The following is an 18,881-nucleotide window of genomic DNA, read 5'->3' as shown; positions in this document are numbered from 1 at the left end:
CCGCCCCCCAGCAGGAGAGGCCAGAGTAGGTCTTCAGGCCTCGGTCGGATGCCATCCTAGAGACAAAAAAAAAGTAATCAGGCATCAATTTTAATAGCAGAAGATGACTGACTACTGCTAGACCCTTACATCTGCCGGCTCTCTTTCGGCTCTCGGCTCAAACGGTGGCTCGTATTGTAGTCTAAACAAAGACAATGAAGTTTTCAGTTAATACAAAATAGTTTTCATTCCAAAATGATTTATCAGAACATAAAAGGTAGTAAATGCAGCTGAAAATCAGAGCTAAAGAGCTGCTCACGCCCTCATGAATCAGTGAAAATGAAGACACAAGGACAATGTTTTGAAATGTTTGTATAGATTATAGAAAACAATAAGAAAGCAAAAGAAGATTAACAAAGTCAAATAACATTACTTTGAAAAAGTTGATTAACAAAGATTACTTTTTTTTAAATATACTGTAGCATTGCAACACAAAAATAGGATTGACATTTCACTGTTGGGATAAAAGACAGTAAATGCTTCCAAATTAGACACCAATATTAATGGTCCAGTATTTCATTGTTATGTTTCCAGGTGAGCACATAATAGTTTGATTTGTATTTATTTGGTTTTGCACAACATTTGTGGTAAATGATGTATTAGATGACTACAAATATGGCGGTGATTTCCGATTACAAACGGGTAACGTTTAACATTCAGGAAAACGGATGGAAATGTATTTATTTAACAGTCACTGTGTCCAACTGCATTTATCAAAAAAGTCCTTAGCAACTGTAGTTTTTTTCATTTACAATTCTCAACTGGTCAAAAACTGTCATCAGGCGACATGGGTAAGACACTTCTTGTTGTGAAAGATGATGATCTGTTTCCGTACTTGTATGTGGGTCTAAATCAGTGCTTCTCAAATAGAGTGGGGCCAGGGGGGGGGGGGGGGGGGGGGGGGGGGGGGGGAGCGTTGGTGGCGGTTTTAGGCACAGGTAATACGGGCAATTGTCCCGTATTACATGTGCACTGAGCCGCTGTCATTTAACGTGACAGCGGCTCAGTGCTTAGAAATAAATCTGATTCCTATTCGGTTCCTATCATCTGTTCTATCACAGAGTTTGTAACAGACTGAAACCTGTGAATCCCTGTTCGTGAAGCTGCTCCTGGCTGTCTCGTGTCACACGCAGCTGCGCGAATGAGAACGAAAGGGGAGGGGTAGTGTGGGCTCTGACTCCCGGGCACGCGGAAGGGAGCTGCTCATCATTTAGACAAAAAATCAGCACAATGTTTTTATCTATTTCTTCAGACTAAAAACGTTACATTTTTTTGTTCTGCTGTGTTAATGTTTCAGATCAATTTACATTGGATGCTCATGCTTCTTTGAGAAACATAGAAATCCTGTATAATTTAGCTACCTCAGATCACATACCAGTAGTCTTCTCCTTAAATGTGGCAAATGTACCATCTCTTGTGATGAAAGAAAATAACGCTCTTACAGATAAACTTGATTGGTCCAAAGTTACAAATGAGGACATCAATAAATACACAGCAACCACCGATGCTCAGCTGCAGGCTGTAAAATTGCCCAGGGATGCACTGGCATTCTGTGATCCAAACTGCAAAAATACTACTCATTGTGATGAATTGTGTAAACTCTATGAAAATATAGTCAAAGCTGTAAAAGATAGTAGTCTTTGCCTACGAAGCAGGAGTCATAAAAGCTGGACTGTCAAGCCAGGCTGGAATAACTTTGTAGCTGAACATCATGCTGCAGCCAGGGATGCTTTCAGACTCTGGCATGAAGCTGGGAAGCCTCGACAAGGTGCCTTGTTTGAGAGCAAGAAAATGACTACTGCGAGATTTAAATATTCACTTCGCATTATCAAAAGGCAAGAAAACATGATGAGAGCAGACTCTCTGGCCAGAGGTCTACAAAAAAATGATAACCATAAATTCTGGAAGGAAGTTAATGCTGTGAACAATCGTAAAACTTCATTGCCATCCAACATTGAAGGTGTATGTGGTGCTGATAAAATTTGCTGATTTATGGCGTAAGCATTACTCTGACCTGCTTAATTCAGTAAAAAGTCATGCAGTTTCTATTGACAATGTGGATTTTACCGACACAATGGTTATTCGTGCAAGTGAGATTCAAGATGCAATTTCAAAGATAAAAGAAGGCAAAGCATGTGGTCTAGATCAGTGTTTTTCAACCTTTTTTGAGCCACGGCACACTTTAACCTTGACCAAAATCCCGCGGCACACCAGCGTCCAAAAAAAAAAAAAAAAAGCAGAAATTCATGGTCTGTATTGATCTACAGCCCCCCCCCCTCTCAATCTCACGTGGATTTTTATGATAATTGTGGCAGAAAAAGCAGGAAGTTACAGGTGTTTTTTCTAAGAGATGAAATAAAAGTTAAATTAGAAAAATTTAGAAACTGTTTGTTGTGGTTTCAAGACATTTCACAAGGACGACTCATTGTGCGCTGTCCCTTTAAGCCAATGCATCATGGGAGATGTAGTGTGAAAACTGCCAAAAAAGGGCAGAAAGACTCGCGTGTCTGAGCTTCATTGTTTTGTTCACTTGTTCCACGGTCTGACACCGGACTCTGTGGAAAGCTACACCGCTAAATACAAGCTTTAGCTGGTATTTTTGTTAGAACTGAGCGACTTTATCAGCAGAATTAAGAACAAGGAAGTGAAGACTTTAAGCACTTCTGATTGGTCAGACTGATGACATGTGATTAAGCCTTCAAGAATGATTGTCGGAGACAGCTAAAAGGGCGGGACTTTTCCTTACACAGTTATAGCTGAAGCTATCGCGGTACCGTCATTCTTATCAAAATGTCTTTAATAGAATTAAATAAACACAAAGAAAAAGTAATTTTATAACCTTTTATATTCCTAACTACTCAGTGTTTTATCAGGGCCTGTTTGGATGAACAAAGAGCTGATTTCCTGGAAATGGAAAATGTTTTTAGATCAGTGAAGTAGGGCAATTTTCCATGGCACACTTGACCATCTCCCGCGGCACACTACACTGGTTGAAAAACACTGGTCTAGATGACATCTCAGTCGAGCATTTAAAATATTCAAGTTTTAAATTACTGCCCCTGCTGGCCATGTGTTTCACTGGCTTTCTAACCCATGGAGTCCTGCCTGATTCAATTCTCTCAGTTCTATTGATTCCTGTCATCAAAGACAAGACTGCCAGTTTAAATAGTCTGTTGAATTACCGACGATTGCCCTTTCCAGCAACATTTCAAAACTTTTAGAATATGTTTTATTGACTAGACTCGAAGTGCATCTTTTAACAAGTGAGAATCAATTTGGTTTTAAAAAAAGCCTCGGCACTGATATGTGTATTTACGCATTACAGGAAATAGTTGGGAAATACCTGCATCTGAATAAATCTGTATTTTTGTGTTTTATTGATGCCACTAAGGCCTTTGACAGGGTCAACCACCTCGAGCTTTTTCAGAAGCTAATTAATCGAAGAGTGCCCAAATATCTTGTACGATTCCTGGCTTTCTGGTATGCTAATCAAACAATGGTAGTCAAATGGGGCAATGTCTTATCAGAGCCTTTTTATGTAAGCAATGGTGTTCAACAGGGGGGGGGGGATCCTCTCTCCATTTCTATTCAATGTGTGTATTCATGACCTATCCACTAATCTGAATCTGTGCAAAACTGGGTGTGTTGTTGGATGTCAAACCTTTAACCATCTCATGTATGCTGATAACCTTGTCATTTTTAGCCCCTACAGTGCTGGGTTACAAACACTTTTAAAAGTTTGTTCTGACTATGGCAGAGACTTTGATATAAACTACAATCCCTCTAAAAGCAAAGTAATGATTGTAAGGACCAAAGATGACAGAAATGTAAACTTTCCTGTTTTTAAGCTTTGTGGAACGACTCTGGAACAAACCTCATCTATCAAATATCTTGGACATTTCATTAATGATGTTAGAGACATTCAGAGACAGTACTGTAAACTCTATGCTCAGGCAAATGTGCTGATGAGAAAATTCAGTGCATGTTCACTTCAATTGAAGTGTTCGCTGTTCAGAGCTTACTGCACTCCTCTGTATACGGCCCCTCTTTGGTGGAACTATGGACGTGGGACATTCCGCAAATTCTTAGTAGCCTATAATGATGCTTTTAGGCTTCTGCTACAGGTGCCCAGGTGGTACAGAGCCAGTCAGCTGTTTGTGGATGCTCACATCCCCACCACCTGTGAAGCTCTACTGCGTAAGCTAACGTACAGCCTCATGGAACACCTGGACAAATCTAAGAACTCAATTATCATGTCTCTGACTGATCCCAAAAGAAGCTCATGCCGCTACACTTCTGCCCTGAGGAAACACTGGATACAGCGATTATACTCCTTTTAATTTATATCTTTTTACTTTTTATTATGTATACTGTATTTGTATCTTTTTTTTCCTATGGACCACATCTGAGTCTGAAATAAAAGTGTGAATTTAGTATTATTTATTGATTGAATTATTTTTCTCAGTATCAAATGGTTCAGTTGGTCAAAATGTCTCTAGTTTGAATAAGAACTGACATTTTATTTCTGGCACGTTAAGCTTCTTTCTGTTTTAGACTACAACAGGGTTTCTGTGTGGCAAAATAAAGTTAATATTTGTTGAAAGTGCATTTATATACATTTTTTCTTTTGTTAATGTTAAATGATACAATTTTAGGTACACTTACGCAAATTTTGTATATACTAATCTAATATATTGTCGCCGCGCAAGTGTGTGTGGGGTTGGGGGGGGGGGGGGGGGGGCGCGAAACAATAATAATTGAGAAGCACTGGTCTAAGCACTGGTTTAATCATTTTCCTTGAAAATCCACCACGTTTAACATACTTATGCATCCGCCATCCTTGCCAGCAGAGTATGAAAAAAATGACATCTGGATTTTGTCTTTCAGAAATGAATTCACAGAATGTGAAGAATGTCCGCGAAGAGGCGGGGGCCCACCAGGCAAGGCCTCCGAGCGAAGAGGCGGGGGCCGACCAAGAGCGGCGACGCCACGAAGAGCCGGGAGCCAACCAGGACCGGCCTCCCCGCGTGCAGGCGGGGGCCCTGCAGCAGCGGCCATCCCGCGTGGAGGCGGGGGCCCTGCAAGAGTGGCCTCCCCACGTGCAGGCGGGGGCCCACCAGGAACGGCCTCCACATGAAGGGACGGGGGCCCACCAGGAATGGCCTCCTTGCGGAGAGGCGGGGGCCCACCAGGAATGGCCTACACGTGAAGAGGCGGGGGCCCACCAGGAATGGCCTACACGTGAAGAGGCGGGGGCTCACCAGGAATGGCCTCAGCGCGCGGAGGCGGGGGCCCACCAGGAATGGCCTACACGTGAAGAGGCGGGGGCTCACCAGGAATGGCCTCAGCGCGCGGAGGCGGGGGCCCACCAGGAATGGCCTCCACGCGGGGAGGCGGGGGCCAACCAGGAACGGCCTCCACGCAGAGAGGCGGGGGCCCTGCAAGAACACCCTCCCCGTGAGGACCAGGGGGGAAGATATATCTTAACCCTGCAGTAAGTAGACTTCCCGCCTGACTTTCTTCTTGTTGAACTTGGTTAACAAGGTTATCTGGATTTTTAACGGTTGCTGTTAAATGTCATACTGTATTGTAATACTCAGCGTTAAATTAGAGTATTTACAAAATCAATCAGGGTTTTACTTACTTTCTCAAATTTGTGTGTTTGTCCACGTTCAGATGGACAACGGCTTCTTAGTTGAGGCTGATATCGTAACACTTTCCAAGAATAGGGAAGACCTTCTGAAATTCCGTAATATCCTCCCTTCTTGTTTGGCTCTGTCTCCCCCTCTTTGTGCTGTCACTAGCTGTAATCAGCCACACACCTGAGTAATCGGAAATCACCGGCATATTTGTAGTCATCTAATACATCATTCACCACAAATGTTGTGCAAAACCAAATACATACAAATCAAACTATTATGTGCTCACCTGGAAACATAACAATGAAATACTGGACCATTAATATTGGTGTCTAATTTGGAAGCATTTACTGTCTTTTATCCCAACAGTGAAATGTCAATCCTATTTTTGTGTTGCAATGCTACAGTATATTTAAAAAAAGTAATGTTTGTTAATCAACTTTTTCAAAGTAATGTTATTTGACTTTGTTAATTTTCATTTGCTTTCTTATTGTTTTCTATAATCTATACAAACATATTTCAAAACATTGTCCTTGTGTCTTCATTTTCACTGATTCATGAGGGCGTGAGCAGCTCTTTAGCTCTGATTTTCAGCTGCATTTACCACCTTACATGTTCTGAATCATTTTGGAATGAAAACTATTTTGTATTAACTGAAAACTTTGTCTACTTTGTTTAGACTACAATACGAGCCGAGGGGTCCAGGAGTGCCGGTGGGTCTAGCAGTAGTCAGTCATCTTCTGCTATTAAAATTGATGCCTGATTACTTTTTTTTTGTCTCTAGGATGGCATCCGACCACCAAGGCCGGAGGACCTTCTCTGGCCTCTCCTGCTGGGGGCGGCCATTATCATTTTTTGGCGTTTTCTGCGCCCTTCATAATTTGTTTTTCATTTATTTATTTAATTATTGACATTTACTTTATTAAATTTATTCTTATTTGATACATTCATATCCGTTTTGTCCCTTTCGGGGTTACGGGCTGCCGGAGCCTATCCAACCACTTGTGGGCAAAGGCTAGGCACACCCTGGACGCTAGTCTGTCACAGGGCCACAATTACACACACACACCCATCCACACATGGACCAAAAAAAAAAAAAAGAAAAGAGGAGAGTAACCAATTAACCTATGAAGCATGTTTTTTGGACAGAGCACGTCCTGTTCCAGGTCCACCAGCCGGGACTTGAACCAGAGGTCTTCTATGTCAGGCAAGCGCGATAAGCACTGCTCAACCGTGCAGCCACGATAAAACCAGAAATATCAAATTCTATAATAAATAGCAGCATTTATTTACAGAACATTCAATCATTAACAAAACCAGTACAGAACACATTTCTGTACACATAAACATATTTACAAGCTGAATGGAAACAGAATTCATGTGCCGTTTAGTCCTCACAAGCTGACAAACCCAGAAACCCTCGTCCGTTGTTTCACCCTCACTTTTCAACCATTCATGCTTATTTACTCCCACAACACAAATACAGATCCAAAGGGGGGGGGGGGGGGGTGTTGTTGCCTCCCTGTACCTGTTCCCAGACAAGGAGAATTTGAAGGGGAAAAAAAGCCAAACACGCAAACACCGGGGAGACCCAAGAGCCATTTGAACAGGAATGCTGGCATGACGGGGACACAAATACATGTGCCACGGTACAGCGGTTTGGTGGCATCAAAGCTTTTTAACAACATGAAAAAAGAATCATTTAAAGGTTTCTGTCCAATCCACCGACAAGCATGTGGAGAGTGGAAGCTCTTACAGATGCAGAGGGAACATCTGGGAGCCCAGACAGAGGATGGTATAATCAAGGCACGACCACATGATGATGAGTGTTTTCTGTGAGGTTACATTCATCTTTGACTTCATGTGCTTTAAAAATACAATTTATCCATCTTCGTCTGAAAAAAGAAAAGTGGTTTGTTGTGTATAAACCAAAACTGTTCCCTGATCAGCAACATAAGACTTTTCCCCTCATCAACTATCAGAGTCTGAACATCAAGAGAGGAAAAATCAAACTGAGAAATTAATGATGTTTGATGAGCATTCAGATGTTTTCTTGTGGGATTAAAACTTGTTGCGTTGCAGACAAACCATCTGTTTGTGAGGATTCAGTGGTTGGAACATTCAGGCTTCACCTCTTTGTTCATTTGAGGTAAAAACGCTGATCATCATCATCAAATCCACCTTATGACAGCATTCAGTTTTCAGTGAAGGTGGGATTGTCGGTTTCTTCGTCCACGCTCACAACTTGCCTCTGATCAAAAAGCAAAGAAAAGAATGTTAGATAAAGTATTTTGCAGGGCGGTATCTACAAAGTTTTTGTAACATTTACTTTTGGGTAGGAGTAACCGTCAAGGCTGTTGCTTTTCCAAATGTGCACCTGGTCCTCTGTGGTTTTCTGATAAACAGGGTTATGAAAGTGGATGGTGTTGGAGCTTCTCAACCTGAAGGTCTTCCACAGCAGCACGCCACCAACAGCCAACAGTGAGAGAACCGCTGTTGGATGAACAGATATTGGGGGTAAGACGTCACATGTTGAGGGTGAGCAACAGCTCAGTGTTTCGGCAGCTGCTGCAACAACTCACCCAGAGGGAGGACCGAGTAAAGAGTCACACCAAGCCCACGTTTGCTTTCTAAAAGGGAAAGGATTGTTATGTACAGCTGAGAAAGAAGTCAATGCGAAACGTCAGCAGATGAACTGCTTTGACAGCTTACCCAGAGAGGTGGTTGGAGCCTCTGTGAAGGTCTGCAGGACTTTCAGATCGATCAGCCTGGGAGTAGTGGTCTTTGGGAGTGGTATGGTGCTCCTGATTGAAGGCTTGGTGGTCCTCTGTGTCTGTGACCTTGGGGTGGTGTGGGTTACAGCCCTGGGGGTGGTACTGGTGATCACCACCGGCGCTGCTGTGGTGGAGTCTGGGATTCAACGTGGCTCTAGGTGACGTCCTGAGAGGCAGACGGGTTGTGGAGGCGGATGGAGATTCTGACTGCGATGGTCCTGCAGGTGTTGGTGCCTCTGAAATGCAAAAACATTACATGAATTCATTATTTAAATCATCTACCACAGTGTTTTTCAACCAGAAATTGCCCTCATTAACTGATCTAAACACATTTCCCATCTCCAGGATTTCAGCTCTGTTCATCCAAACAGGCCCTGATAAAACATTGAGGAGTTAGGAATAGAAAAGATCGTGAAATACTTTTTCTTTGCGTTTATTTTATTAAAGACATTTTGATAAGAATGACGGTACGATTCAGCTGCAGCTTCAGCTGTATTTTGGAAAAGTCCCGTCCCTTTAACTGTCTCCACCAATCATTCTAGGGGGGCTTAATCACATGTCATCAGTCTGACCAATGAGAAGTGGTTAAAGTCTTCACTTCCTTGTCCCGATTTAGCTCGTAAAGTCGCTCAGTTCTAACAAAAATACCAGCTAAAGCTCGTATTTAGCTGGTATTTTTGAGCGAATTGAACGTTATCATGCAAACTACTGTTTGTGCTATTTTCAGCTGATTTACGTTAATTGCGTAAACTATTCACTAATGTAAGGTGCTGCATGCAGAGAGAAGCACGCCTCTCTTCTCTCTGTGCCGAACAGAATCTGTTAGAATTCCATTAATTGCGTAAACGGTTGAAGATCTGCGACAGGTCAAAGAGCGTGTGTTTATTTTCCTGTCACCGGTGACAGCTCTGGTTTTAAAGGGTAAGAGCCAGATTTGACCCCCAATTTTGAGCACAGAGAACCTGGTTGTGTGGAAAAAGTAATCTCCACATGAAACAATAAAATGCACAAAACTGCATTACAACCATTGCAAGACTGGGTATGGATCATTGACTGTATATGAGAACTGGACTAGGTGACCCCTCCCCCCGGTTTTCCAAACAGGAAGTACTTGCTGGTGTCATGATTCCAAAATAGATGTTATGTCCGATAACTTTTGCAGGAGCTCAGAAGGTACGTACCTACGCAGACGCCATCTTGGCCGTTCTCCCAGGAAGTACTTGCTGGTGTCATGATGCCAAAATCCCATAGACTTTTAGGCTACCTTTTTTTAACATGTTCTTGATTAGGGCTGCACGGTATGAGGAAAACTCATGATATGCGATATTAGAGATTAAAATTGCGATAACGATATAATTTGCGGTATATAGACAAATAGCAAAATAACCAAATAACCATTCCCATTTCATTGAAACACTTTAAAATTTATACTCCAAATGACCCTCGTCGACATAGGTGACAAGCATCTAACATAATAGGCCTCCATCTGATTGGTCAAATGCATAATGGGATTTATTTAATTTGTTAAATGGTTCAAGCTGCCATTAGATTTTTTAAACACATTCAAGGTTTACGATTTATTGCAATATTTGCCGTCTTTTGCGATGTGCATATTACAAAGCTGGATTTTGCGATAGCGATAAATTTGCGCTATATTGTGCAGGCCTATTCATCATCTTATTTTCTTTTTTCATGCCATTTTTTCCATACTGCAAGTTATTCAAGTAAAAAACTAAAATAAAAGTAAAAAATAATCAGATGCCTCTATAAAAATATGTGGTGCCTGCTACCAATTGCAGGCACATTTGCTATTGCAAATGTGAGAGCATTGTTGTAAAGACATTTGTTAGAGCCTGCAAAGAAAAAGAAGAGGCCTTTTTATGAGGATATAATTACAACTCTAAGGACACGCAGGACCCGAGGTAAATGCATAAACTAGTAATTAACCAGAAAGTTGTGAAAAGCTGCACCCACCACATTCCCGAAGAGGCTCATCTGACCAATCCCTGCAGTCCCGTTTGCTGTCACACACTCTCTCCATGGTTATGCACTCCCCACTGCGGCACTTGAACTTGTCTGGGCCCTCACAGCGGGTCACTGTGCAAGCCAAATGAAATGATGAGTGAAAAAGGTACAGCTTTTCAGTGGGACTATGGAGCGTGGGAGGGTCCTCTTACCGTTGACACAGCCGGATTCGTCAGTCGTGTCTCTGCAGTCGTACTGCTGGTTGCACTGGCGACTGCCGTGGATGCAGGTTCCATCGCCACATTCAAACTCATCTGGACAGCAGGTGGAGCGAGCTAAGGGCAAAGCAACTGTAGTAAGTAAAGGGGCAGTGAAGAAATGCAGGACATGACGTTTGGAACCACAAACTCACTGCAGCCAGTTTCATCAGATCCATCCAAGCAGTCAGCATCTCCATCCCACTTCCAGCTGCCGTGGATGCACTCTCCGCTGCCACAGTGGAACTCCATCGAGTGGCACTGATGAGAGGCGAGCGTCACGGGGGATTCGGCGTGGCAGCTCTGGGGCCACTCGTCTGAGCCATCAGGGCAGTTGTTGTAACCGTCACAGGCCCACTGGCGAGGGATGCAGATGCTGTTGTTGCACTGGAAGGATGCAGAGCTGCAGGTGATGGGAGGGCAGGAGGCCTCATCACTCCCATCATCGCAATCCTCATCTTCGTCACACACAAAGGAAGCTGAGACGCACTGGCCATTCTCGCAGCGCAAGTCTGAGGCTAAACACTGTTTAGTGTTTGAGAGGTCAGAGAGAGGCAGACGAGCGCAGATGTGCATTAAGATGAAGTGCAAGCCTACCACAGCCCCTCTCATTAGCTCTGTTCTCACAGTCAGCTTTACCATCACAGCGCCAGGAGCTCGGTAAACACAGGTGAAAGCGGTCTCCACAATTGAACTCTGTAGGTTTACATGTTCTTGCCACTATAGATATAAAAAAAAATACACAAAAAAAGGCAGCTCATACACTCTAGGGGGCGGAGATGCTGTAATGTCATGGGATACTCACAGCAACTGCTTGGAAGTTCATCGGTGCAATTTCCACAGTCGTCGCCGCCATCACATATCCATCTTATCGTGATGCATCTCCCATTTCCACACTGGAACTGGCCGAGTCCACATGTTGTTAATGCATCTGCAATTCACAACGTAAAATAAAAACCTCTGTTTTAGCGTAGTTCTTGCAGAAAACAACAAATGCTTTTTCAAATATCAGTACCTCTAGCTGCTTATCTTAGTATCTGCAGGGCTCTGTCAGGATACGAGGTGGACACAAAATGCAGGACGCAGGATTTTCCAATGAAAACTCGAATTTAATTGTTACTTCGCTCTTAAGACAAAAGATTAATGTAACTCTGTGAACAGCACAAAACAATCTGGCAACAAGGGCAGGGGAGACGCAGACTATAAGCATGAGGATTGATTAAAAAATTACAAACAGGTGCGCACATCAGGGAGGGCAGGTGAACACACTGAGGGAAGGTCAAGAAAACTGAAATGAGAGGACATGTGAGATACAGGGGCCTGTTGCACAAAAGTAGAATTAAGACATCCGGGATAAATGACTGAGCTGAGCTCAATGAATCCAAAACATGTGCGTCCAGGCTTAATCGGTTGCAAAAAGACCAAGCCAGGATGAGCAGACACGGATTCATCAAGCCAGGTGTAACCAATCCTGGATAGGTGCGCGCTCACGGCTCACTCAAACAGACCCCTCCACAGATCACAGATAAACTGATTTACCATGGCAACTAGAGCCGCGTACCTTTCCCCGTCGGAAGCACAAATCCTCATGGAGGCATACGAGGAGATAAAAGATATAATTAAGAAGAAAGGCAACACCGCCACAGTGATAAAGCACACTCAAGATTTTTTTAATGAAATTACCAGCCAATTAATTTTATGAAAATGTGACTTGTCATTTCAACCAGAAAATGTTATGTTTGTTAATCTTACGTGAATGAATCATGTCGATCGTACATAAAAATATTCCATTTAAAAGTTACTCATTTCAATCATGTTGATCCAATATGATACCGTTAAATTGGATGCATTAGTAATCGCAAGGAATTGTGGGATTCCATTTTCTTTGTCTATCTGGGCAGATTGGGGTCTAAGTGTGAGTTTTTGTCCATGGGTTTTATTGTCTAGCTGTTTTACTCTGTTTTAACTAGTGATTTAAACTGATATGTTTATTTCTTTTCTGCACCATGAGTTAGAGTGTGGGAGAGGATGATGACCAAACCCCTTGTGCGGTAAACTGTTCAGGTAACTTAAAACAGAATTTGCATTATTTGAACTCCTGTCTTGTCATGTGGGATATTACTGCGCATTTCATGTCTTTGATGTGAAAATTAAAAGACCCATTGGTTGAAACTTTGGAAAACCTTATCATTGTCAGATGTATAAATAAAATTAAAGCAAAAAATTAAGTAATGTCAACATGAATTGTGTTAGGTAGTCATACAAATTTAAGTTGAATAAACTTAATTTAATGAGGTGTGACCAATTAGAGTGATTCAATTAAGTTGGATCAACTTTTATCTTTTGAGAGTGAGCAACAATATTAATTTAAAGTTGGGTCCAACTGCAGTATTTAGATTGAATCAACTTAAATTTATTAGTTTGAGCCTAAGTACATTAAGTAGGACCAATATGATTCATTTTTGTTCAAGTAACGCTGTCTAATCGTGTGGAAATCATTTCCATAATTTTTTTATGTTCATTCAAAGTGAACGTTTTTGAGTGTAGTTTACCTGCTTTGTTTTGTCCTTATTCAATAAAGGAACATAATGTTACACATTGTGTTTTCATATTCATATGGAATGTGTATTATTTTGTATGACAGAGTACTAGGGCCCCACTGAGGAAAAAGGATAAAGTCATAAATTTATGAGACTGGTTCTTTCTGCAGAAAAGCAACATATTCTTTTTACAGTTTTGATAGTTATGAAAATGTGATACTTCATATTCTGATACATCAGCATGTCTTCGTTTATGAAACCATACTGAAGGACAATTTCACGAAATGCCCCACATCTGTCATTTTAACAACTGTCCTCCTTTAAAACAACTGGTTACAATATTATGACTTGTCTTTTTTTTCCCTCTGTGGCCCTAATATTCTATCATTTTATATATAGCCTTATAGTCTATGGGAAACTGTAAATTATCTAATGATAGCAACATCATCTAAAACTCATTATTTATCCAAAATGATTGAAATTAATGATCACAAACGTTTAAATAATGACAGGGGGTCTAGTTATATGTGATAACAATGTATAGTGAGCAGTGAAATAACTATTGGTTTCCATTTGTGGCAACTGCTGACTGACGTTAGGGATGAGATTAAATAGATCTTGGAATTTAGCCTGGTCTGGAGCAGGCTAGCTCCACAGAATAAATCTCCATGGTAACTTATACCATAACATATCCTCCTGCCCCCTATCCAGCTTTAGTGCAACCGGATTGGGGATCAATTGAGCCAGGATCACCAAGATATCCTGGCTTAATCCCTTATCCTACTTTTGTGCAACAGGCCCCGGAGCAGGAGCAGATGCGTGGAGTGACAATAACATGGAATGTAGATGAAAACATTGGGATTGAAAACTTATATTCTAAAACAGAACATTCTAAAATTTTTAGTTTAAAACTTTTGTTCCCATTTTAGATCATTTGTTTTTAAATCGTGAAGCCCTTTGGTTCCTTCAGGAGTTGTAAATTACTGTATAAAGTTTAATTCAATCATGATCCTTTTAACAAAATAAACATTATTTAGGAAATAAAGCAATGACTAAATAGCACTCTTTGATATTCAAAGACAAAAATTCAGTAAAAATATACTGATAGATTTAATAAAATAAAATAACATAAATAATGGATCCTCTCCCGTCATAATTCTGGAGTAACTTTGAGCTCATCACGCGTCTCACAGTTTGAGCAGCTGCGTTATGTTCTGTGCGCCTGTTTCTCATCCAGTAATAATGAAAAAAGCTCATTTCTCTGTCTTCTGCCGCAGCTAATCATATATCTGTTACCTTTTCACCAGTACAGAGTTCCTCGTTCATTGCAGGACTTACGTTCTAAGAACAATCATGATCTGTAAAATCCACAGAGAATGATTACAAATGTTTTATGGCAGTAAAACTCCTCACTGCCTAAATATACTTTTCTCACACAGACATGTACATTTTCACCCTTTTCTCTTGTTTACATTCTCAAACCTTCATAGAAATCAGGTCCAGGAACTTAGAATAAAAACAAAGATCTGATCACAGATTTCTGATCTGAAGAGCTCTGCATTTCTGCACAGGAGACATGTCACGGACTGAGGACATTGATTGACAGGGTCTCCAGCCAATCAGGACACAGAACAGGATGCACTGTTTAAAAAAAGCAGCATAATCGCTCAGAAATAATGATCTAAACCGGGAAAGATGAAATGCGACATAGAAAGGAAAGACTGTCTTCTGTTCTGTTTGACAGATTTTAGAGGGTTTCAGGTTGAACACAGACTGCAGAAGGAGAAGGTGTTTAGACACACCTGAAATGTGTGTATTTGATAAATGTTTTTGTCTTTTCCAGTCATCATCAACCTGCAGCTGCTGGATTCTCTCAAAGTCGACTTTTCCAGAGTTAGGATGCCGGATTTGAACAATTGGGCCAGACGCTACACACAGACGTTCAGCTCCATCCAGGACCCACAGTCAGCACCATCCTCAGCAAACATTGTTCCAGCTCCAGAGGACAGGTACACTCTGCTGTTCTCTTTGAATTGATAGGAATGATATTTGGAGGAGGTTTGTGTTTTCATGATGTGTGTTTCTGCCTCTAAGAATCTTCAAGGGGGGGCTCCATTTGCCAGGTGCTGCACTTTGGACTGGATCCCTTCCTCTTCCAACAAGTCAGAGTCTGGTGGGATGACCTGGACTGACCTGCACAGAGTCCTGACCTGAACCCCATAGAACACCAGGCCTTCTCCACCAACATCAGTGTGTGACCTCACCAATGACCTTTAGGAAGAAAGGTCAGGGACTCCTCCAAACACTCCTCAACCTTGTGGACATCATTCCCAGAAGAGTTGAAGCTGTAATCGCTGCAGGAGGTGGATCCACACCGTACTGAACTCTATGGGTCAGTGCTGGGACGACACTTCAGTTCATGTGAGTACAGGCCGGTGAGCGTATACTTTTGGTACTACAGTGTACATGTGAGTACATCACAGAGATGCTCTGCAAAGTTCCTGAGCAGCTGGGGGCAGATAAAATCTGACATCTTTCCTGCTCTTTAGATTTAGAATATAGATTTTTCGACTGAACATGACATGAATAACACAGCATCAATGGGGGGGAGGGCATCTCTGTGTGGAGTTTGCATGTTCTCCCCGTTCATGTGCAGGTTTTCTCTGGGGTCTCCGGCCTCCTCCCACCATCCAAAAACATGCTTCATAGGTTAATTGGCAACTCTAAATTGTCCATAGGTGTGAGAGTGAATGGGTGTGTGATTGTGGACATTTTACCCTGCAACAGACTGGTGACCTGTCCAGGGCGTCCCCTGCCTTCACCCAAAAGGGCCCGGGATAGGCTCCAGCAGCCCTGTGACCCCGAAAGGGAATAAACGGAATAGAAGATGATTGAATGATTTCTAATCTATCTGATTGTCCAACTTATAAGCTAAGAACTATGTGGCAATTCAATAGGGATGGGTATCGTTAAGGTTTTAACGATACTACTACTCTTATCGATACTGCTTATCGATCCGGTACTCTTATCGGTACTCTTATCGATACTTTTTGAGGACGAAAAAAAATAAATAAATAACAAATTAAGAACATAAAGTGTTTTATTTCCTCATTATGCAACAACATTGTTTTTTTTAGCAAAACATTTTACTTTATACATGAGAATGTTCCAGACAGGATATTTATTTAATTATTTAATTTAATTGTTTTTATTATTTATGAGTGTGATGTTTCATTTGATCTTTTGTCCATTTTCCACAACCTTGAATAGACTTTTCTGTCTGTCAAACACCAGAGTTAAGTTAAGTTAAGTTAAGTTAAGTTAAGTTAAGTTAAATGATGGAAACAAATTCACTTTGATGCAGACTCCTTTCTATTGCCAACTCCATTTATTTTTCTTTAAATCCAGTAAACCCAATAAATGATATTAATTTTACGGATGACAACTATCATTAGTTATTAATTATTATTAAGTATTAGCTGATAGTTTGTCGCGGGTCTGGAATCATAAGCGGTGAGTCTAAGCCCCGCCTCTCTACCTGTTTGTTGTATGCTCTGCGTGCAACGCCCCCCCCCCTCCCTCCCGCTGCCCCAGCCTGTTCTGCACAAACAGTGCAACATACGGTCATCAAGGTGACAGCATGGTAGGCAAACTTAATAATTTTTACGCAGAAACGTTAGTTCTTAGTCTAGGGCGCTCACGTGTCGCCACTGACTGTGTGTGTGCTGCCTTGTCTTGTGTGTGTGCGCGCGCTGCGCGTGCTGTCTGAACAACAGCCCCGCCCCCCATGCACACAAATAGACAGACAACGCTCTCCTCTTCAACGAGAATACCGAAATTAATATAATCATTAATTAACGGAAAATTGACTGACTTGGTGAGATAAATATGGCAGATAACGCTTATATTTTGTGGGACACACAAAAAAGAAAAAGTAACTTCTCCAGTACCGATAGCAGAACCGTTCAGGTCAGATCTTAACGATACTGCGGTCTTGAAGAATGCGGCCCCGGGGCTGGTTCAATACCGGGGCACGGTACCCATCCCTACTCTTCAATCTCCCTCATATGTTTGTTTGAGACTTTTTTTTGTTTCTGAAAAATGTTGCAGAAATAATTATTTATTACTAAATAACTAAAAGGGCCAGTTTCAACTTCAAAGATTTACATATTTATTTGCTCACAAGTTAAACAGAAAACATTTATTTTGAGCCACAATTATAATTAGCTGTTTCACTCGGGGTGTGGTACATTTTATGTCCACTAGATGGTGCCAAGAGTGGTGGACAAAATTGTTGGTACCCCTCAGTTAAAGGAAGAAAGTCCTCAATGCTCACTGAAATTACTTGAAACGTTCAAAAGTAACAATAAATTAAAATTTATTGAAAATTAAATAATCACAATCAGCCATTACTTTTGAGTTGTTGATTAACAGAATTATTATAAAACAAACTAATGAAATTGGGCTGGACAAAAATGATGGTCCCATTACTTCATATTTTGTTGCACAACTTTTTGAGACAGTCACTGCTATTAAACAGTTTCTGTATTTGTCAATGAGCCTTCTGCACCGGTCCACAGGTATTTTGCCCCCCTCCTCATGAGCAAACTGCTCCAGTTGTCTCAGGTTTGATGGGTGTCTTCTCCTAATGGCATGTTTCAGCTCCTTCCACAGATGTTCAATGGGATTCAGATCTGGGCTCAGAGAAGGCCACTTCAGAATAGTCCAACGCTTTTCTCTCAGCCATTCTTGGGTTTTTTTGGCTGTGTGTTTTGGATTGTTGTCCTGTTGGAAGACCCATGACCTGCGACTGAGACCAAGCTTTCTGACACAAGGCAGCACATTTCTATCCAAAATGCCTTGATCATCTGGAGATTTCATTTGACCTTGCACAACTTCAAGACACCCTGTGGCAGATGCAGCAAAGCAGCCCCAAAACAGAACTGAGCCTCCTCCATGTTTCACAGTAGGGGCAGTGTTCTTTTGGTTGATGCTTCATGTTTGAGTCTACCAACATAGAGCTGATGTGTCTTACCAAAAAGCTCCAGTTTGGTCTCATCATTTTCCCAGAAGCTTTGTGGCTTGTCAACATGCATTTTTGCAAATTCCAGTCTGGCTTTTTTATGATTTCCTTTCAACAGTGGTGTCCTCCTTGGTCGTCTCCCATGAAGACCACTCTGGCTCAAACAACCACGAATGGTGTTATCTGACACTGATGTACCTTGATCTAGAAGTTCACCTTTAATGTCTTTGGAGGTTGTTCTGGGCTCTTTGGATACTGTCCAACTGTAAAGAATAGTTAGAAACTGCCTTTAACTTTTATTAACTAATGGTTTAAACTTAATTCACTGAGCATGTATTGTCATCTCAAAATTATATTACATTTGAAGAAAGCACAGCCAAACTATTGTTCTCTGTGCATGTGTTTTCTGCTGAGCAGGCCTCAGACTTATCTTCACTTTAGCCTTGGAGCTTCTCTCCAGCAGTAACCTGTGGGTGTGATTTTCACACGAGGTCCATCGGATGATCTTCTGAATATGCCAATGCAGGGTTTTTATACCAACCCCATCCCTGAGCTCGTTGGTTCGGACTATGAATGCACCATGTTCATCTGTCTGTCCCCTTCGTGTTTGTGCGAAGTAAAACCTCCACAAAAGCTAAGTAACT

General features: G+C 41.6%; 2 protein-coding genes and 1 long non-coding RNA gene across 12 annotated transcripts in view; 2 read left to right on the top strand and 1 right to left on the bottom strand.

The window, feature by feature from the left end:
* LOC144994242 (uncharacterized) overlaps positions 1 to 18,881 on the top strand; it is a 123,318-nt gene that overhangs the window by 38,504 nt on the left and 65,933 nt on the right. The window lies entirely within an intron of this gene.
* LOC144994233 (uncharacterized) lies at positions 680 to 7,690 on the top strand. The gene is made up of 4 exons (XM_078951327.1): positions 680 to 830; positions 4,927 to 5,533; positions 6,358 to 6,391; positions 6,463 to 7,690. The coding sequence occupies exons 1-4, from the start codon at positions 827 to 829 to the stop codon at positions 6,556 to 6,558; spliced, it is 741 nt and encodes a 246-aa protein (XP_078807453.1). The 5' UTR covers positions 680 to 826; the 3' UTR covers positions 6,559 to 7,690.
* LOC111947821 (uncharacterized) lies at positions 6,943 to 11,990 on the bottom strand. Of its 10 annotated transcripts, none has more exons than XM_078951291.1 (10): positions 11,690 to 11,980; positions 11,480 to 11,605; positions 11,272 to 11,394; positions 10,830 to 11,199; positions 10,630 to 10,752; positions 10,427 to 10,549; positions 8,391 to 8,688; positions 8,261 to 8,308; positions 8,008 to 8,171; positions 6,943 to 7,929 (listed from the first exon to the last, which is right to left on the bottom strand). In XM_078951291.1, exons 2-9 carry the CDS (start codon positions 11,528 to 11,530, stop codon positions 8,087 to 8,089), a joined length of 1,221 nt encoding a protein of 406 aa, XP_078807417.1. In that variant the 5' UTR covers positions 11,531 to 11,605; positions 11,690 to 11,980; the 3' UTR covers positions 6,943 to 7,929; positions 8,008 to 8,086. The 10 variants fall into 10 exon arrangements, with proteins under 10 accessions (XP_078807417.1, XP_078807418.1, XP_023813806.2 ...); XM_078951292.1 differs by having other exon boundaries at positions 11,314 to 11,394; positions 11,690 to 11,979; XM_023958038.2 differs by having other exon boundaries at positions 10,830 to 11,061; positions 11,690 to 11,977.

Source organism: Oryzias latipes, chromosome 8, assembly GCF_053564925.1.
Source record: "Oryzias latipes strain Hd-rR chromosome 8, Olatipes_Hd-rR_3.1".
NCBI lineage: Eukaryota > Metazoa > Chordata > Actinopteri > Beloniformes > Adrianichthyidae > Oryzias > Oryzias latipes.
Note: the sequence above shows the minus strand (reverse complement) of the source record. Positions and strands in the feature narration are given on the sequence as shown.

Coding starts and splice junctions, on each gene's coding strand:
- LOC111947821 (XM_078951289.1), bottom strand. CDS start 11,530: ATGGCGGCGACGACTGTGGAAATTGCACCGATGAACTTCCAAGCAGTT. Junction 10,753..10,829: donor ATCTGATGAAACTGGCTGCA/GTGAGTTTGTGG, acceptor CTTTGCCCTTAG/CTCGCTCCACCTGCTGTCCA. Junction 8,689..10,426: donor TGAGCCTCTTCGGGAATGTG/GTGGGTGCAGCT, acceptor TTTGCATTTCAG/AGGCACCAACACCTGCAGGA.
- LOC144994233 (XM_078951327.1), top strand. Junction 5,534..6,357: donor AGATATATCTTAACCCTGCA/GTAAGTAGACTT, acceptor TACTTTGTTTAG/ACTACAATACGAGCCGAGGG. Junction 6,392..6,462: donor CGAGGGGTCCAGGAGTGCCG/GTGGGTCTAGCA, acceptor TTTTGTCTCTAG/GATGGCATCCGACCACCAAG.